At 35.8% G+C, this 20,054-nt stretch overlaps 3 protein-coding genes across 5 annotated transcripts; all 3 read right to left on the reverse strand.

Moving 5' to 3' along the window:
• Positions 1–103: 103 nt before the first annotated feature.
• LOC131928992 (NAD-dependent protein deacylase sirtuin-6-like) lies at positions 104–6,628 on the reverse strand. Of its 3 annotated transcripts, none has more exons than XM_059285178.1 (7): positions 6,559–6,628; positions 4,456–4,596; positions 3,834–4,098; positions 3,269–3,355; positions 2,650–2,978; positions 1,870–2,063; positions 104–1,141 (listed from the first exon to the last, which is right to left on the reverse strand). In XM_059285178.1, exons 2-7 carry the CDS (start codon positions 4,567–4,569, stop codon positions 943–945), a joined length of 1,188 nt encoding a protein of 395 aa, XP_059141161.1. In that variant the 5' UTR covers positions 4,570–4,596; positions 6,559–6,628; the 3' UTR covers positions 104–942. The 3 variants fall into 3 exon arrangements, with proteins under 3 accessions (XP_059141161.1, XP_059141162.1, XP_059141160.1); XM_059285179.1 differs by having other exon boundaries at positions 6,470–6,564; XM_059285177.1 differs by lacking the exon at positions 6,559–6,628 and adding an exon at positions 5,467–5,520.
• A 647-nt stretch (positions 6,629–7,275) lies between these two features.
• On the reverse strand, positions 7,276–9,264 carry LOC131928994 (nonsense-mediated mRNA decay factor SMG9). Its single transcript, XM_059285180.1, has one exon. It carries the CDS (start codon positions 9,216–9,218, stop codon positions 7,662–7,664), a length of 1,557 nt encoding a protein of 518 aa, XP_059141163.1. The 5' UTR covers positions 9,219–9,264; the 3' UTR covers positions 7,276–7,661.
• A 2,441-nt stretch (positions 9,265–11,705) lies between these two features.
• On the reverse strand, positions 11,706–17,790 carry LOC131928991 (lambda-crystallin). The gene is made up of 6 exons (XM_059285176.1): positions 17,625–17,790; positions 15,674–15,908; positions 13,650–13,811; positions 13,065–13,259; positions 12,503–12,608; positions 11,706–12,049 (listed from the first exon to the last, which is right to left on the reverse strand). The coding sequence occupies exons 1-6, from the start codon at positions 17,654–17,656 to the stop codon at positions 11,829–11,831; spliced, it is 951 nt and encodes a 316-aa protein (XP_059141159.1). The 5' UTR covers positions 17,657–17,790; the 3' UTR covers positions 11,706–11,828.
• Positions 17,791–20,054: the final 2,264 nt, after the last annotated feature.

A 20,054-nucleotide genomic window follows, 5' to 3' on the forward strand; every position in this document is an offset into this window, starting at 1 on the left:
AGATTTTTACTGTGTTTCTATTGAATCAACCATTATTTTACAGTATGTATCTATTGAATCAACCATTATTTTACTGTATGTTTCGATTGAATCAACCATTATTTTACTATTGATTTGACTGCAGTATTTTACTTCCAAGCTCACAGAACTTTAAATATACCACTGGCTGATACAGTACAGTATTTTTTACAAACATTGAAACCATTCATAATTCAAAAGTCATTACAAATATTTTTGTACTGTCATTTGTTTAATAGTAGTTTTTAAAAAAAGATAATTTAGATACAAAATATTGGCTATTTATATATTTTTAATAAAACATAAATCAGAAATACATACTGATACAGTTATTGTGTAACTTAAATCTGATTTAATAAATACATAAAAAAAGTCAAGTCCATGTATGAATAAATAGAAAACAATATTTGACGTTTTTAGCAATTTTTAACATTCCCATAAGGGTTTCAAAAACCGTAATCACATTTATTTGTTTAAATTTTTTCCATTTATTTTACATCTATTCTTCAAACAATGTACAAACAGCTCATTTCATTCTTCAATTTACTTGAAAAATGAATACACATTCTGTGTCATGAAATTTATAACAATATTATAATTATGTGTTCTCTTACACAAACAATGGCCTTATGTTCTTTGTTTTAACATATGAAAAAGTTTAGTAAAGGGCCACATATTTTTCTAATGTAAGAATTTCCTCTTGATCTCATCTATATAAATTGAAACATGTTCTATTTATAAAATTTTACAAAATGTTTTAACGTTGTACAATGTTTTTAAACTTGATTAAACTGTACATTGTTATACAATGGTGTAATATTTGTTTTAATTTTTATGTTTACAATACACATTATTATGTTACTCTGTAACTCTCTTGATAAGGGTGATTAATGGTAGAAAGGAAATTTTTTTAAATTAATTATTTTAATCCAGTCCACGTTTACTGTCATAAATTTTCAATCTTTCTGCTCTGTCTTTCTCCCACTGTTGTAGCTCAGCTGATGGCATGATGTGTTTCATAACTTCCCTCATTAGAAAGTCACAGTCCCCAAACACCCTAGAGCCCAGCTGCTTCATGTCTCTCCCAACTTTATAACACTCGTCATCATATGGAGTGACTTGCCTGCCAAACAAAATTAAAGAAATTAAAGCAAAACACAATTTGAATGACATCCAAACCTCCAAAATCATGGATTTTTACAAATTTATATAATTTACTGTAAGTTCCATTTTTTACAGTAAAACAGGATGCACTATTTACTGATGCTGATTTTTAACCAACAACACTAGATTGTTTTCTAAATTATATAACTTATTTCCAAAATTTACAGTAATTTTTAAATTTGTTTTCTTATGTTACTGAAATCTTTATATTTACAAATAAAAGGACCAACAATTACAAATGTAGAAAAACTATTTCATGAATCCTTACAGTAATAAAGTAACAAGCTGGAGGTACCGGAACAGATAAACATTAAATCAAGTATAGAGTACTGTAGACATCATTTTGAATTTTAAGTCCTGTCCTCCCTTTGTAGAAGCCACCCTTTACACTGTAACTCAATCCATTCACTCCAAACCCTTTTATTTAATGTTATGAATGGACAATCTTTTTATCATTGTTTAGAAACTAGAATTTATAAAAAACAACCTGTAGTGTGGCATGGTAAAGCCAATAGTGCCAAGATTTGGATACTGATTGCCTCTGTAACACAACTGACCTATTGCAGATAACAAGTCTGTGTGGCTCTGTAACAAACTGACCTATTGCAGATAACAAGTCTGTGTGGCTCTGTAACACAACTGACCTATTGCAGATAACAAGTCTGTGTGGCTCTGTAACAAACTGACCTATTGCAGATAATAAGTCTGTGTGGCTCTGGTCCCCTTGTCACTAGTAAATGAGCTGGTGACACCATCAACGTTGAGCCCAGTATCAGGACAGCATCAGCTTTGCTTGCTTCAAACTCGGCTCTCTTCAACACTTCATCCTCAAGATTGTCTCCAAAGTGGATGATTGTGTCCATCAAGTAGCTATCACAGCGCTGGAGATATTAATTACATATTGTTTTTTTTTTAAATCAGTAAAGGTTAAGCTAAGTGGTGGAGGGGAGGGGGGGGGGGGGGGGAAACAACATGACTACATATATTTAATTTAATAGAAATTCTCAAATCTGGTGCATCTCAGCCACCCTTTATTGGATAATGATTATAAGTACAAACAATTTGATGAGTCCATCTGCACTATCCATGGAACTGGGCGTGGTCAAATGGTAGAACTATCAACAGCTAGCCTGAAGGTCTTGAGATCGGATATCGGTCTGGACTTGTGACTGCGGATGTTTCAGAGTCCACCCAGCTCTAGTGAGTACCTGACTCTGATTAGGGAAAGTCAAGGCGGCTGGGCATAGTGCTGGCCACACCATCGCTTTATATGCCGAGGTCAAGTAATAAATGAACACAAAGGTGAATTGTACTTATCAGCACTATCCAAAACTTGATGTATATGACTTTCTTCAGTTATTTTACATATTCTTGAATGTACTTTGTATACAGGCTTGAATAAAATGTATTACACAAATAGAACTGAGGGAATAAAATATATTACACAAATAGAACTGAGCAGTGTACCCTTTTCTCACATTTGCGACCAGTTCTGTGGCTCATTTTACACATACGGCAAGGATTGTCGGGACACTTGATTTTGTTTGTTCTAGCTGGAAATCTCCTCTCATATCTAGTCTGGCACTTCTCACACTTTTCCACAAAGGAGTTTCCATGTAGCTCTGCAATCTTCTCTGGAGGGACGCCAGATAAACGATGCAGGCCATCGGTGTTTTGACTGATGATAAACGAGAGCAAACCAATTTCCATTAATTTGATCAGGGCCTCATGGGAATATGTAGGTCGAAGGTCAATCAAGCTACATTTAGAAGTAGATAGGCTTGATGCACTTGCACCTATTCCACAAAAGAAATATAAACAAAAAGTAATAACCTAAACTAACAATATGATTAGTATATAATTTATAGACAAATCAATAGTATAAACAATGATATATGTTCAGGTAATGTATAAGAAGTAAAGAGGAAACTAAGCAGAATGTCTGAACATAATATATAATAAAGAAATTTTAGCAAAACTATTATTCTACTCTGATTAAAACTATTATTCTACTGTCATCATTGCAATCAACATTTTATGTTAAAAAGTAAATTAAAAGATTTGTTTCTTTTGTTTTTATACAGACCATATTGTTTTTTCTTGTCACGATTAGTCCATTTTCCATCTAGCCCTCTGAAGTCTCCAATGCCTGCAGCAGTAGAAATACCAGCCCCTAGAAATAAAAATTATAAGCAAAATAAATAAAACCAATGCTCAATGAATTTTAAATTTTAATTGATATTATGCACAGTGGCTTAGTCAGGTGAAGTCAGAGCCAAGCCCCCCCCCCCCCCTCACCCCACACACCACCACCATAAACCCCCAAATTTGAAAGCTGCCTTACAATAAGTTACAACTATTGGTGATAGTGCCCTCATGTGGCACTATGTTTACAATTTCAAAATTTTAAATGTCTTAAAAACTACTAAAATTGCTAATAACAGCAAAATACTAACAATCGTGTGATACTCCACCAAACTCATTCTTAGTTTTGTCAAAATATAATTAAGTCAATTATATTATTAGTTGTTTTCTTTATCAAATAAACCAGTTTTCTCAAAACTAGAAATTTGTTGATGATGTCTGCTTTTCAGCCCATAAAATTATGGAACTGAAATGAGTTTAAGCTTAAACATGTATATCAAATCCACCTGTGAATGCTATACAATTCCTACTGTTGAGTAGAATCTCAGCTATATGAGCTGCTTCCCCTTCAACTTTCTCATCAGCGTCATGAAACTCTGCTGTCTTCGCTCCCTCTACGACCATGTTCCTCTCAGCACCTGTCAGACGCAGCTGCCCAGCGTTGCCATTCTGTCTTGCGGCCTCCAGCAGCTTGTCCCAGCACTGATAGTGAAACTTGGCTACTCCACCTCTATCCCAGTTCACGACTGTGAGTGGTGTTGTTCTGTCAGGCTGAGACAAAAAAATATAATACATGTCTATTTTTGTTACCTCATGTAACCTGGATAAAACCATAATATGATACTACTGATTTAGCCATGTAAGCATCATCTCATGTTATCAGGTATCTTATAAGAGGATAAACCTTAAAAATAAAAATTCATTCAAAAGTTGAGCTCAAATAAACAGATATATTCCATTTTAGCTTCTAAAATTGAAAATTACTCTTAGAACTGAAAAAAATAATATAGTACAACAAAGACTCAAAACCAAACCTAAATTGAAAATTCTTAAAAAAACAAACAAGCCTGTAAAACTGGTCACAATATAGATCAATGTTTAGAATTAAGTAAAAAAAATATTATTCACCTCAAAAGCTCTAATTTTTACAAAGGCATCACTTTTGCTGAGGACTTTTGATGAAGCACTATTCAGACACTGATGGAGGCAACACTCTTCAAAAGATGAAGCTGAGGCCATCATCGTTAGGTCTTAAATCTTTTCTTTAGTCTTAAAACATAATTTGACTTTTTGTATTAAAGACTATTTAAACTAAAAATAAAACTAACAGCTTCAAAATGTTTATATTTATCTTAATATCTAGTTATGTAATTTTAGGTTAGTCCCTCCTCAGTCAGAAACTACTGACTTCCATCACTATCAATCACCCCTCAGTATGTAGGATTTAAACTCTGAGATTTCATTCATATAGTTTTCGCCTTCTTTTTCAAACATTGCGTAATTATCTAAGTTATTAGTGTTAACTTTTCAGATATGGTGGTCCATATGCAGTTAAATCTGTTTCTGTGACTAGGTTCTACAGCTCATCTCTCTCTATATATAAAAATGAAAGTAAGCGGGTGTGGTTGTTTGTTTGTCTTTTATGCATAACCTTTCATTCAATTACCATGAAACTTTGGGAAGTTAATGATAATGCTCTTGAGAGGGTTTCTGCGAAAAAAAATATTTTTTTTTAATTTTAGAGGGGCAGCAGCCCAGCAGGGTGCAATTTGGCCCTGCCAGGCTCCTCTGTGAGCACTATGGAACCTAAGTTCAATATAGAGAGTGTAATACACTATGACTACTAAAATCATTCACTAAATTGAATCAGGTGTGTCCATCCGCACCTCTGCATCTGGATTACTAGCACCTCAGGCTCCACTGTGAGCACTAAGGCACCTAAATTAGTTTCAAAGAGCACCCTGCAATAGGGACAGGGTGGGATACAACGTTCGGTAATTAAACTGAACCAGGAGCTGTAGCCATCATTTTTATTAGTATTATCAATTCAGTTATCGTACAATGGCATAAAAAATCCCCCCCCTCCCCAATCATCTTTTTTTAAAATAAAAATATATATATCACAATTAATATACATACTTGTATAAAAGCCAGCCCATATTATTATATCAATCAATTAGTCACCTTTCTTTCACATTAACTTTCAATTAATCTTCAAAACATCAAATGATTAAATTAAAATGTAATTATTATTATTATATTATTAATATTAGGGGCCTATTATATATCTAGCTTCTACTTCACATTTCCTGCTAACTAGATCTATTTACTATTTACTACTAGATCTAACTTACTTAAAAGTTAATAGGCCTACTATTAATAATTAACTTTTAAGTTAGTAGTTAATATATCTAGTAGGAATTGTGAAGTAGAAGCTAGATATAGATCTAGATCTAGGTAATAATAATAATTAAATTTTCTCATTCAATTCACTCATACAATTTTTTTTTAATTTTACTTTTGACTTTTTCTTTTAAGGTTCTAAAAAAAAAAAACAACAATTAGGCGGTAAAACTCCATTTTAGCGTATTTTATTCGCCGCTTCACGTTCACCTCCAGTTGAGCGTATTTTATTATAAACACAACCGAAACACACAAAAACGTTAGAAAAACACAAGGATTAGAGCTATATCTATTTATTTTTTATATGAATGTGAGTTTTAATTTGAAAAGGTAAAAAAAAAACATAAAAAAGTATTAGGACAGTTCCAATTAAATAGCATGAGATCGTCAGAGGCAGAAAAATCCCTACACGGTCGAGGGTTCACCATGAGTTCACATTGATTTTATTATCAGCAAACATCATTCATAGCTTGGGCAATAGATAGATCTACTAGATTCTAAATAGTTTAATGTTTTATGTAGTTTATAATAAAATACAATACTTTATTATACAGACAATGCAGTTTCTGAGTTTATAGTTTATACTATCTCTACTAGTATCTATCTACTATAGTTAACTATAGTCTACTAGTCTAGTACTACGCTCAACTGGAAGTGAACCTGAAGCAGGGAATAAAATAATAAAATACGCTAAAATGAAGGTTTACCCTTATGGTATCAATATCATATTAGGCCTTACTTATCATTTTAATTTAGATCTAGATCTAGTAGAAAAAGTAAGCAAATTAATATTTAATAGGCCTACTAATAAAACTAATGTTATTTTACTTTTGTTGTTTATGTTTACAGAATGTTGAATTGCCAAGGCATCTGTGTAGCAGTTCACAGCAGTAGAAAAATGTTTACAATATAGATCTACCAGATCTCGTTTTTATTTTTAATTATTTTAAAATGACAACATTGGTCTACATTAATTAACTTAGTATATTTATAAACTGAAATTGAGAAACGGCTTATAATATATACTTTATCGACCGTTTTTTATATTAAATTCTTAAATGATGTCTTATGGGTACTAGAGTTTTGGAAACACAGATTAACTATTGATTTGTAAATTTGTTGATTAACGAATCTTGTCAGTTATTTCTTTGGCTTGTGATTTTTGTTAAACACGCTTCACTTGTTAATGAAGTTATGCTAAAAATATGCGTGCTGGATTAAATTAAAATTCTGCACACAAGTTATTTTTATGTACAGCCCTATTTACTCGCCATCTGAGACCATATGCCCCCTCCCCCCCCCCCCCTTCAGTAACTGAACACAAGACTATTATTTAACATCAAATGTAAATTTAATTATAGAATCACATACCCAAATGTTATTGTACTAGTTTAAATTACTGCTGGTTGGATTGTGTTAAACAAGATAAATTATTTAGTTCTTTCAACAGTTTTTTTTCAATAAGCAACAACATAATTAGTCAACAGCTTTTAAAACAAAATGTAAAACAAAACTAATATGGTTTATGATATATTTTTTATTGTAATAAAACAGAAAATAATATGCACCAGGTATTTTTTGAAGTCACATCAGTCATCAAAAATTAAAATAATTAATTATGTTTTCAAAGAAAACTAACTCAATATAATATTTGTATGTTTAACAGAATTACTAAGAACAGAAAAAATTCACAAAATAAAATTTGCTTTAAGTTTGACCCAATGATGACTAATTACATTTTTTAAACGAATTACATTGACACAAAAAAAATGTAATGAATTGCATGCATTCCAAAAGTCACTTTCAGCTCCATTCTCTATCTCATTTTACTATTAAAATCTTCATCTTGGTTTATAATAAAAAAAATCCTAACTGCACTGCCAATACAATCATTAAATAAATAAGGACATGTAAACGTTAAAAGGCGTACATCAATTAGCTGATGATAGCAGACGGTTATATTCAGCAAGCAAGGGCGATTTTTTTACAGAGTCCCACATTCTTGCTGCAAAATGGTACCAGTTTTTTTCTGTCAATGTGGCATGTGTCATAGGAGAACGAGGCGCTGATAAAATCTGAGACCTGAAGAAGGAAAGAATTGTATTAAAACTTGGATATCCTCTATATTCAGGAAGGGTAGTCTGTAGCCACTCAGGTTCAGATTTGTAGAACTCCATCACTGGTATAAGCAAAAGATTAACATCACTAGCTGCTTGTTCTTCTGTTCCTGGTAGCTGTTGAATAACTGCCTCATTCATGCTGTCATTTGTCATATTTATTCCACCATGTATTTTAAGTTTAGATGATAGGAACAATTTATCAAATACTTGCTGCATGGAGAAGTAAGTTTCTGGTGTGAAGTCATCTCTAGAAGCTTTGTTATGGACAAAAATAACAGTTGGATAAAAATCTATTGGATCTTCTTTGGAAGAAACATTTTCACCAGAAGAAGGTGGCTGGGTTGATGGTTTTAACATCTCTGCATCCTGAATCAGCTGCATTAAGTTCATGTCAATGAACCAATCATCAGCCACCAAAATAATGTTACATACAGATAACAAAAACGTAAGCAGCTGTAATGATTGCATTTCAATATAATTCTGAAGAGACGTGTATTCAGATGGAAATTTTCTTTCATATCGTAATAAGCAGTCCATCATAGAAGCACTCAGGAGTGGCTGGGTGTCTAAAAGAATAACCCTTTCTGATGTAACAAACATATCTATTCCAGATGTTTGAAAGAGACAGTCTTCTTTAGCCTCTTTAGTTTGGGGGAAAAATATATAGTTCCTGTATGCATCCTGATGTGTATTTCCAGCAAGGAGAGATAATAAGGTGGATTTACCACAGCCTTGAAGACCAATCACCCCAACAACAAGATAATCTGTTTGCTCGAGCATTGAGTCTAGTCCACTTTCACACCACTGAAAAGAGTCATCAATCAATTTGACTTTTATTTGTTTTTCTAACGGAGGAGCTAACTTTGATTGAGTAAGGGCTCCTTGGTCTATTACCCCACTGATAATATTTCCAACAGTACTTGTTGGTGTTCTTTTAACAGTGCTGGTAATATCTTCGGTTAAGTGTGAACTATCATCGTTGGTTCGAGAATCAAACTGATCAATATCATTGGATTTCACAGGTGTCAGTCGACTTTTGTTCTCAGAAGAAAGGACAACAACTGTTTTATCAAGCATGGTTGAAGGATCACTTGGATGATCAAGTGTGTTTTCTGATCCATCACCATCTCCAATGGCAGTAGTACTAGTAGCACTAAAGCTAGAATTTTGATGGTCGCTGACATTACCCGCTACACCAGTTGTAGTTACAGCTGTGTTCGATGGAGCTCTGGTGGGTTTAGCAAGTCCCAGAATAGTCATTGGAGGTTTACTAGGAGGAGGAGTGGGGGAAATATCTTCAGTGTACCTTCCGTAGTCATTTCTATCTCTTCTCCTACGGCGCCTATTTCTGTCAAATGGATCTGCCATTATTCAAAATCAGTTGTTTTGACTCAAAACGAAGCAACCATGAAAATCGGTCACTCTAATGACTGAAATATTCCGAAAGCTACTGAACAAGCATTGATTTTTAAAATACATAACACCGAGAACCAATTCTCATAAAATAACTAAAGAAAAGTTAAGTAATAAATTTAAAGAGCTAAAAATAAAATTCGACTTATAGATCTAAGTAGCCTATATTTAAGCATTTTTGTTTAGAAGAAATTTATTTTATAAAACTTTTAAAAGCATTTTATTTCGCGTTGTTAATCGTATCTTTAGGCCCTATTTTAAAGATGCTATACATACAATCTATTTTATCATAATTAATTGTTACGGCCTAAGCAGAGCACGACCTAGGGGTCGTCCATAAATGACGTCACACTCGGGGGGGGGGGGTCTGGAACTTTGTGACGTGTGGTGAGGGGGGGGGATGAGACGATGCGTGAAGGAGGGAAAGAGAAATCGTCAAAAAGCGTTAGGCCTACCCAATTTAATTTATGGATGACCCCAGGACATGCATTGATACAATACAGACCTAATTATTATGATAGTGTGAGTACTGGCGCCTTTTTTAAAATGTAATAAAACGAACTCCAAAAAAATCTAGATCAGATGTTTTTAAAAATATAAATAAATAAATGAATTTAAAAAACCCATAAATTTCGGCTTAAAAAGCTAGCTTTGTACTCGCCATTTGCTAGTCATATAACAAATGATCAAATGATTACTAATCTAGATCTAGATCTTCAAATTTAATGACATGTTTTCTTAGTGGTTTTTTTTCGGCGCCTATCGGAGAAACAATCAAACGCAAGTGTTTGGTCATTGTTTCATCCACGTTTAACATATTGACATTAGTGTTTAACTACTGCTTTGGGATGTCTGCCTCGTTTATGTATCCTACATTTTACAGTTGTGCATGCAGGGGGGGGTCTATTAAAATGTGGAATGTTATAAAACCGTCACTAATATCTTAAAATCGTTTTGGATTAGGCCTACATCAACATGTATGTATGTAGGCAGTGTGTGTTGGTAACACGTTCCAATGAACAACTGTCTTAATTGCACATATCACTGATTTCACTTTCAGATGGAAATTCTATGTTGAACAACTCAAAAATAGAGGCACTGTGTTTCCAGTTCAATTCCACTTTAGTGTCTTAGTCTCCTTTGTATTTCAATTTTGTTAAGCTTTCAGGCCAGCAGAGCTGAAAAATCTTTCAATACCTGAATGTTTAATATGCGCTCCTGTGTTTTTTTTCTGCATCTTTCAAATTTCTGCTCTAATGGATTGTTGACATATTAAACTTAAACTGATATATTTGAACCACTACTCTAACCCATTCTACTAAATTATATAACATTTGTTAGGCAACCAGTTATAAAACATTTACATGTAGCTAAATATTTTAAAAAGACACCCTCTTCCCAAACATTTTTAAAAATGTGTGCATCTCATCTAAGATTTAACATTCATGCGCTGAATGCTTCGTAATAAGACTATAAAAGGCTCTCTTATCTATCCATCACTATTCCCAATTATTTCACTTAAGCTTAAGAATTCCAACACATTTTAATATAGTAACAGAACTACCATAACCGGCATCATGTGGTTGAAAGACAAAACAAGTATTAAGCGTACAAGTCTTAATAAAATGGGTGAATTGTTTGTTGCATAAATACTTGGGTGGACATGAAATTTTAATCTTAAAAGTGTTTTGATACAATAAAAATAACTGTTGAAAAAGGAATAAATGTTAGGAAATTATGAATGTGTTCATTTGTCTTTGAGAGTAAATTTTAGGTGACAAGAACAACAAAGTAAGTAGCCATTACACAGAAATGATTATTTTTAGGTTTCAATATCATATGTAGAAGTAACAATTTTCATCAACAGACAAAAATGAACTGGAATACAGTTCATTACACATCACAGCCTGTGTTTACTTATGGGCTGTACATGTCTTGCATCCTAGTCTAGTCAGTATGTTTGTTGTGTAGCCTGTCTACTGGAAGATGGGAGTTTATGTGGTTTAGACTTTGGTAAACTGGTCAGAGATGTAAATGCCCTGCCTACAGTGTGCATGCAGTGGGGGTGGGGGTGAACACAACAGTATGGGAAAGACAGGACAAACCTCATTGGAGCAAAACAAATTGGAAAAGAAGTTGGGGACAAATAGGTCATACATTGTGGAAACCGGAAACAAGTATTACCAAACAAGGTTTATCATGGAATCCACAAGGATAAAAAAAGGGAGACACAAACAACAAATATACCTGGCATAGAGAAATAAAAAGCTACATTTAAGTTTTTGGAAAGATCTGGAAAGAAATGGAAAAAATAAAAAAAAGACAGGGAAGCTTGGAAGGATGCAAGAAAAAGGTGAAGAATAGTAATAAGGGGGGGGGGGGGGGGATATCATTCTAATATACACTTTTTCTTTGAAAAAAAACCCAAAGATTTATAACAAGTTAAGTTAATATTGCTTTAATTTATTGCTTTCATTTACCACTTTTTAAGATTAACTTGTTTATAAACATTACAATACAACAATATGTAAGTTATAAGGTTAAACAAAGTTAACATTCAACTGGCTAGTCAGCTTTGTTTAGCTCTTGTTTCAGCTTAGCTAAAGCAATCAGTCTCTTGTTTCTCCACTCTCTTCTGGCTGGTAGGTCTTCTACTTTGGCCGAAGTCTTCTCTAGACTTTGTTGTATGGCATCCAACGTGGGGCCATCCATGCGTGCAGGTTCGCCAAAGTCTTTTTGTATGTTTAATATCATATCTGCGTAACGTTCACTGTAGCTATACATACCTGAAATGACATAATATTTCAAATGTTAAAATGTTGATTTAAAAAAATTAATTTATTAAATTATCATCATCATCATCATTCCTTTGTGGCCCCTGGGGAGCAAAGGGCTGCAACCACACATCTCCATCGGACTTGGTTTTGGGCTGCCCCCTTTATCTGTGCCCATGTGTGCCCAGCTGTTTTCACCTCTTCTTCAACCGTTCTTCTCCATGTCTTCCTTGGCAGGCCCACCCTCCTTTTTTAAAATTATTAAATTACCATAAAGTTTATTTTCATACAAAATTAAAGGGAGTTAATCTAAACAAAATGTTGAACATAACGCCTTTTAATATTTAAAGTATTGTGGCATTCTTTCAGTAGAGTAGATTAAGATTACTATTCTAATAACATATATTTGAAAAGTAATATATACTGAATGATAATCAAAGCCTATTTAAAGTTGATGATCCTTACCTTCAGCATTGAGGTAGGCTGTCTCCCATGGACCCATGAAAGCATATCTAACACCAAGTCCTTGTGACATGATTAGGTCACAATCCTCAGTTGTAACAACTCCATCCTACACACCAGTATTTTGACAAGATTCAGTAATACAGGCAATACAGCATATCAAAATCATAATGCAATAGTAGTTCCACTTATATGTTTAATTAAAACTATATTTCACACTATACAAGTGATGTAGGTCTCTATTTGAAAGTAAATATTACAATATACTAAAAGAAATTAGGTTACCCTTTCGGACCTGGTGGTCAGTATGACAGTTGAAGTAGAGTTCACATTTGGTATATCAAGGATTAGTGTGGTCAGTTCTATGCCCAGCTGCCTTCATTTGACCTAACCTCAGATCACCCAACAGAGTTGGGTGGACTCACTGACTGACATATTGCGAACTCCAGTCCAGGAAACAAGAAATTAAGACTTTCTTTTTAGTAATCCTGTGCTCTACCACCAGACCGCACCATCCCATGCTTATTATTAAGTTAGGTAGCTAAATAAAATAAGGATAGTTTACCCTGATTAGTCTGAAGCATTCTCCCAAAATGGCATACTGAATGCGGTTAAGGACAAACCCAGGCACTTCTTTCTTTATGAGGACTGGAACCTGCCCAACCTCTTTCAATAGAGACAGTGTACGCTCTGTGACGTCAGGGTCAGTCCAGCTGGCTGGAACTACTTCTGTGGCAGGGGCATAGAATGGAGGGTTTGTCTGAAAAGAATACAAAAGTAGTATTACTATCTATAATGAACATTTGTATTTTGGCTTAAATTTATCTCAGGTTTTAAAATTGTATATTATTTTAATATTTAAGTTGATATGGTGCTATCTGCACTACCTGCCTTGTTTCAATTCTTTTAAAATTAGTTTTCCCCCTTGGTTCTTTTATATTGACATAGAAATCTATATGCCTAATGAGTTTTAAAATAATTTTTGTTCTAGAAAATATCATTTGACTATTAGGGAGAAATAATAATTCCCGATTTTTATGATAACCTGTTCATTAATTAAAAAAAAAACTATTTTTTTGGTCCTTTTTAAAATAATTAAAATGACAGTGGGTTTTTCGTGTGGACTTCTCTTGTCTTTGCGACTATTTACCGGATGAGATATGATGAAGCGGTTCTTGTGCTGCAGCCCTTCTGATATTGCCGACGGTAGGAGGGCGCTGGTGGATGACGACAAGATGACGTCATTGCTGACCAACTTGTCGACGTCTGCCCACACGCGACGTTTGAGATCCAAAACCTCTGGGACACATTCCTGTTGGAGGATAAAACGTTGCCAGCTAACAACACACTGCCTTAGGTCAGCAGCGTCATAGGTCGGGTGACACCTGGTGTGGTAACTCAAGGATGTTACCCCTCAGCGACTTTATTTAAACTGGACTAAGCTCTAGTTAATTAGGTTTCACTCCTCGCATACAAACACGCACAAATTATGATTAAAGATGTTTATAGCTTTAAGTTTAATGGGTAACATTGACTAGATGAGGCAGATTTTATCATTATAATAGCCTATTGTACGCGCTAGAGTTAATAGAGCCCGCTGCGCTTTCACAGTCCTGCGACCCATATGGAAAAGTTCGGCCATCTCCATTACCACAAAAATTAGGATATTTAACTCTAATGTCAAGGCAGTTCTGCTGTTTGGAGCAGAGACATGGAGAGTCTCCAAGGCAAGCACAGCAAAGATACAGACCTTCATGAATAGATGCCTTAGACAGATACTGAAACTGAGATGGCAGGACAAAGTGCCGAACTTGGAACTATGGAGGAAAGCTAGGCAGGAGCCTATAGGTGTGCAAATAAGAAGGAGGAAGTGGCGCTGGGTGGGTCACACACTGCGAAATGCTCACACAAATGTTACACGCCAAGCGCTTGAGTGGAACCCCCAGGGAAAGCGGAAGAGAGGGCGCCCAAGACAGACCTGGAGGCGGAGTCTTCTTGAAGAACTGAAGCCAATAGGGATGTCTTGGGAGATGTCAAAATTAATAGCCGAGGATAGGAAGAAATGGAAGGAAATGGTGGAGGCCCTATGCTCCATAAGGAGCAAAGAGGACTAAGTCAAGTCAAGTAAGTCATTGTACTTTTTAAGCGGACTCGGGGAGGGTCCGACGAAAGTCCACGGTATGTGGAATTTAGTCGAAAATTATTTTGTGTTTATTTCAAACGATGTAGTGAAAAGAACATAATGCACGGCAAAAGTTGACCGTTAAAATATACAGGCACTGTCGGCTAGCTGAAACCAAGAGAAATTTGTTTTAAATGGCTGCAAACAAAAAAACTTGTTTCTGTCATTTTACTTATCTAACTGTTATCTTGCGATGTAAATTGTTAGTTTAGAAGACGATGGGGTATCACCCCTCCCCCCACCTCCAACAATTTTGCATTTTCGGTTTGGTGTCACACCACTCTGCTATTTTGTTATCTGAACTAGATACAACATTGTTTTTCCGTCGTGGTGTCACCCCCTAATTGGTGTCACATGATGTGGTCAGCCCCCCCTCCCTTGTGTCGCCCACTAGACGGACCACTGTGGGGCCAATTTAATCGTGTAGAATTTAAAATTAAATCCAAGGGGATGGCTAATCCATCTAGATGATTACTGTAAAATTAAGCCATGTGACTTTGAAACAACCTTCATTAACAATGAATTTAAAATCCCAGCATTAAAAAAAGAAATGTCGTGTGGAAACCAGACTTCTGGATCCAGCTGTTAGTGCGTTATCTAGAGACTAGAACAATGGTTAGGTTGAGATAACTAAGGCAAAGTTTGCGGGAGTGCAGGAGTTACCATACATTAAACCACTTTTTTTTTCTGCTTTAAAATGAAATATTAAATCTTTCCGCAAATGGGAGGGAGGGCGCACTTTCGGGTGGGGAGGGGGAGGGGGGGGGGGGGGCGACGACGACTACTACACACCATTTTGGAAATTTGTATATACATTATATAATTTTGCTGTTTGTCGTGGAGTGGGAGTGGGGATGGGGGAAAAGGGTGGTGAAGGGGTGGCACTGACAGAAACTCAAAAGAATTTGCAAAAGGAGGTTTGTTACATAGACCCAAAAGATGGCATCGTTCGACCTACCCCAATCACTAGATGGTAGTACTACTGGTCTCACCTGTATCAAGAAAGCACCACTGACGCAGTCTTTCAGACAGGATGTGGTGCTTATATTATTAAACTGCTCCTCCTTCGTCAGCGTGCCCCTGAGGAGACCTTGACCTTCCAAAGCGACCAGCTGCTGCCAGATGTCTTTCTGCGCAGACTCCAACTGGGAGGCCTGGATGTCATAGATGACGACTTTATAGCCGGCGCTGGCATAGATCATAGAGAAGCTCCTGCCAATTAGGCCGCTGGGAGATATGAAACATGCACGTTCATTAGCAAGTGGAAAGATTTGTTCCAAGGGTCGGTACTTTTGTAGAAGAAAAAAAACCTATCATATTCACAGATACATGGGACAACAGAACAATATATCAGAGGCGTAGCGACCCCTCCCGGCGCCCTGGGACAAACTTTCGATTTGCACCCCCCCCCTCAAACTTTCGATTTGCACCCCCCCTCGAACTTTTCATTTGCACCCCCCTCAAACTTTCAATTTGGCGCCCCCCCCCTGAGGTCGGCGCCCGGGGACATATGTCCCCCCCCCCCTCGCTACGCCTCTGCAATATATTCTAATTAAGTCTGAGGGGTCGTCCATGAATTAAGTCATACTCCTTAAAAGGGAAGATGGGACATCTGGGGGAAAAAGCGAGTCACGATTTTGCATTTTGAAAAACAATTAGAGAGGTCAACCAACATTTATGGGCGCGAAGACTTGGTTTGATAATCAGTTATATCAGTGTAAGCATATTGGTCAGTTTCTTCCAGGCATATCCGGGGGGGGGGGGGGGCGCTCATGAGCGCCCCCCCCCCCGAACGAAAGAACGAAATGGAAATTTATATTGAAAAAATATATACTTTTATCAGTGCCCGCCCCCCCCCCCCCCCCCCCTTGAGAAAAAAGAAAGCGCGGGGAGGGGGGTCTAAGCCTATAGGCCTACCTTGTTTAGCAGGCGGAAGAGGGAGGGTTTAGATATACGGTGACAAAAGTGACGCGCGTTTCTTCAGAGTAAATGTAAAAATTGTTGATTAAAACCCATTTTCATAACAAATATGGTTCGGAAATAGGAGGGGGGGGGGTGAGGGCCGCTGAAAACTACTCGTGTCATTTTAGAAGGATCTGGCGTTTTGTGTGGACATACAATACAAATTGTTTTGAGTTTTTATTTAACTCAATTACAACAAGCCCGCCGGTTGAATGAGGCCTAGACGGGGGTTCGTTCTGCCAGGGATTCAAAGGGTCGGCTCGAAATATAGTCCGGGTCATTATGGACCATAGGTCATAAGTCGTACATGTGACGATATCACTCATTAGCATACTGCCAAGTGCCATTTTTAAATACACACACTGTGACCTAAATATAAGGTCAAGTGAATCTGATACGGAACACGAGGCCTTGACCTATATAAAAAAAGCAGTCGTTAAACCACGACCACGGCTTGTTTACATACAAGTGTGCTTCGCTACGGTTCTGTCATCGTGTGGAGACGGCCTTTACGCGTATCAAACAATATGTGCATTGTTTGTGGTGACACCCAATTGTTTTGCACCAAGAGGGGCTATGTTCATTTTAAACTGTTTATTCTGCCACAAACCTACCCGATCTAGATTTAGTGAGGTGGAAGCATAATGATGAATAATGTATTATTTATTATTATTGTTTCTGTAGGGCGCACTTGGTGAATATTAATATATTAAGGCGATTGTATTTCTGTCTCACTATAGTATAAGTCTCAGTAAATGGCTAACGGCACAGTCTAAGGACAGACTAGGCACCGACAAACTAAAGGGCATAATCAATAACGTAATAACACTGCACAGTCAGAAACACAGCAGACGGCGCAAACACACTACTACACTAGATCTACAACACACACGACTACACAGTCATTATGATTTATACAACAGACTTTACAGAAAAGTAGGTCTACAACAACACAACAAACATTAAAAGACACCAGCTGACCTGCCCACGACTCCAATCTTCTGCTGGCTCATGTTAGTCTCGTGTTTGGGAAGAGATCAGCTGACGGCTCGCGTGTGTCGACTAGTGAAAATCTTAACGTTACACTCAAAGGTTGCAGCGTCTCAAATTTAGCGCGAGCTCGTGTTTAGATCTAAAATCCGACCTCGACGGTTTCAGAGGCGGAGACAGATCTAACCTCGCCGGTTTCAGGGGCGGAGATAAGAATTATTTCAAAGCAACTATTTCTTTAAAAATTAATAAATGTAACTTACTTTTAAAAGCCTAAAACAATTGCGCATTCCCAATCCCATACACAGAAGCACATTAATGCATACCTAATTAAATTACTATAGTACCTACTAGACTACACCAACTCTCTCTCTTGTTATATACAAAATTAATTATATGAGAATGCGCCTAATTAATTGTTAAAGAAAACAAAATTGCTATTGAGTTGTGCAGATCTGCAAGCTGTGGACGTATCAAAGGATGTTTCGTTTTCTTTGCTACAAACAGCCAGTGGCGTAACAGATCCACCGGGGGGGGGGGGGGGGGGGGGCTTGGGCGTTAACAGATTGGGGCCCTGACCCAGTGGTGTAACACATCAGCAGGGGGGGGGGAGTCCTGGACATTTAACGATTTGGGAGCCCTTACTCCAAATGTGCAGGATATTGTTGGAGCGGCAGATATACAAATAAGGGGGGGGGGGGGGGGGAGAGGAATAACATTCTTTAACACTATTCTGTATATTATAATATTTAATTGTTTTCAAATGTTATTTTATTGAAGAATTTACTTTTACTTTGAATGTCTTTGTATGTCTCCCTTTGTAAACAGAATTATTCTTTTTAAAAGGGGAAACAACTCTTAGAATGTAGTAAAAATCCTATTTTTCAATATTTCAACAATCTAAAGTTGTAGTTGTAGGTTTACTTAACAATTAAAAGTAGTATATTTATTTAAATTTTACACACATTATATACATGAAAAGTTCCCTTTTTTAACCTGATGGTCCATGGGCAAGTGAAGTAGAGTTCACTTGTTTCTGTAACCTTGTCATTTTAAGGGATAGTCCACAATGTTCAGCTGCCTTTACTTTCCCTAATTTGAGTTCGGTATCCATAAGAGCTAGGTTGACTCAGGGACGTTCTATTAACGAGCTCCCTTGCGTTACATATGTATATATTTATATAAGCTTGATATTTAACAATGTGTATATCCCAGTTTGAAAAATACAGTTTTAATATTCAGTTTTTCTCTATATATGGTGATGTCTTTGGTGGGTTGTTTTAACAGAAATAAAATAAATGACAGACAAATCTTGAACTCTAGCAGGGTGGCTCGACTAGTAAAATCAAGCAGAACTAGGCTAATTGGTATTCATTCAGGGAGTTGGACCAAGGCTTCTCAAACATTTTCCTTAATTAGATCCCTGCTAAGAAGACTATTTGGTGACATCAGGAAGGAACACATAAATATAGAATTTCAACATTAATAGACATTGTAAATTTAGACCCTCACCCCTTAATTCAAAACTAAAAAAGAAGCATTATTAGTTGTTGTTTTTTTAAATTTAAAAGAGATAATTAAAAAAAAAGTATCTTAATATTTAGATCTGTACATATATTATCACTATTGGTGAATGTGTCATGTATTTATTGTTGCCATTAGAATCCTGGCAACCACAAGTAAAAAAAAAGGTAAATAGTAAGAAACAAATGTTTAGATATAAAGTCTGTATCATGAACAATAAAAACTACAATAAGAAATAAAATTGACAAATAATGTCATTTTTCAGACCACAGAGAAAAATTGTAATATCTCCATGTAGAATAATTAGCATTTTTATTCTTCAAATTAAAAAATTAACATAAAAGTTAAAATAGTTTTTTTTATTAATAAATTTATTATCCATGCCAAATAATACAGTTAAAACATTAAAACAAAACTATTTGGCAGGAATGAATATAACATTTTAAATGTCTTCTGACTAGACCAGCATCATTAACTAGCCAGGTTTTAAAAAAAAAACAATCTATAAATATTCAATGAAAGACAATGTGATCAACTAGTGTTTAAACTATTTGTCATTTAATTATGAATTATTATTGCATTACATCTCAGATCTGTGTACTATGAACCCATGAAGCAAACAATAGGAACATGTGACATATAAATAGGGCTGAGGTTCCCCCAGGTCACTCCACTGTTGTTATAATATATGACTAAAACACACTTAACATTATATGACCAGTGGCTGGATAAAACATTCCTTTTGAATCACTGACTTTTAAATATTTTTTCAGTGTGAATAAGTTATATTCAAAACTTTACACAGTAAAATTATAAACATCTTTGTATCTGATACTGACAAGTGTTATTGCTTATAAAAAAAATCATAGGTATCAACAATGACTATATAACCAGGTT

Source organism: Physella acuta, unplaced genomic scaffold (assembly GCF_028476545.2).
Source record: "Physella acuta isolate Inbredline_101_S28 unplaced genomic scaffold, ASM2847654v3 ptg001581l, whole genome shotgun sequence".
Classification (NCBI taxonomy): Eukaryota; Metazoa; Mollusca; class Gastropoda; family Physidae; genus Physella; species Physella acuta.

Bases quoted from the DNA above. Each gene is read 5' to 3' on its own strand.
- LOC131928992 (XM_059285178.1), bottom strand. From the start codon at position 4,569: ATGATGGCCTCAGCTTCATCTTTTGAAGAGTGTTGCCTCCATCAGTGT. The intron at 2,979-3,268 runs GTCTGTATAAAA...TTTGTGGAATAG, and splicing joins TGACAAGAAAAAACAATATG to GTGCAAGTGCATCAAGCCTA. The intron at 2,064-2,649 runs GTACACTGCTCA...TAATATCTCCAG, and splicing joins GTCGCAAATGTGAGAAAAGG to CGCTGTGATAGCTACTTGAT.
- LOC131928994 (XM_059285180.1), bottom strand. From the start codon at position 9,218: ATGGCAGATCCATTTGACAGAAATAGGCGCCGTAGGAGAAGAGATAGA.
- LOC131928991 (XM_059285176.1), bottom strand. From the start codon at position 17,656: ATGAGCCAGCAGAAGATTGGAGTCGTGGGCAG. The intron at 13,260-13,649 runs GTAAATAGTCGC...TATTCTTTTCAG, and splicing joins GCTTCATCATATCTCATCCG to ACAAACCCTCCATTCTATGC. The intron at 12,609-13,064 runs GTAAACTATCCT...ACTGGTGTGTAG, and splicing joins AATGCTTCAGACTAATCAGG to GATGGAGTTGTTACAACTGA.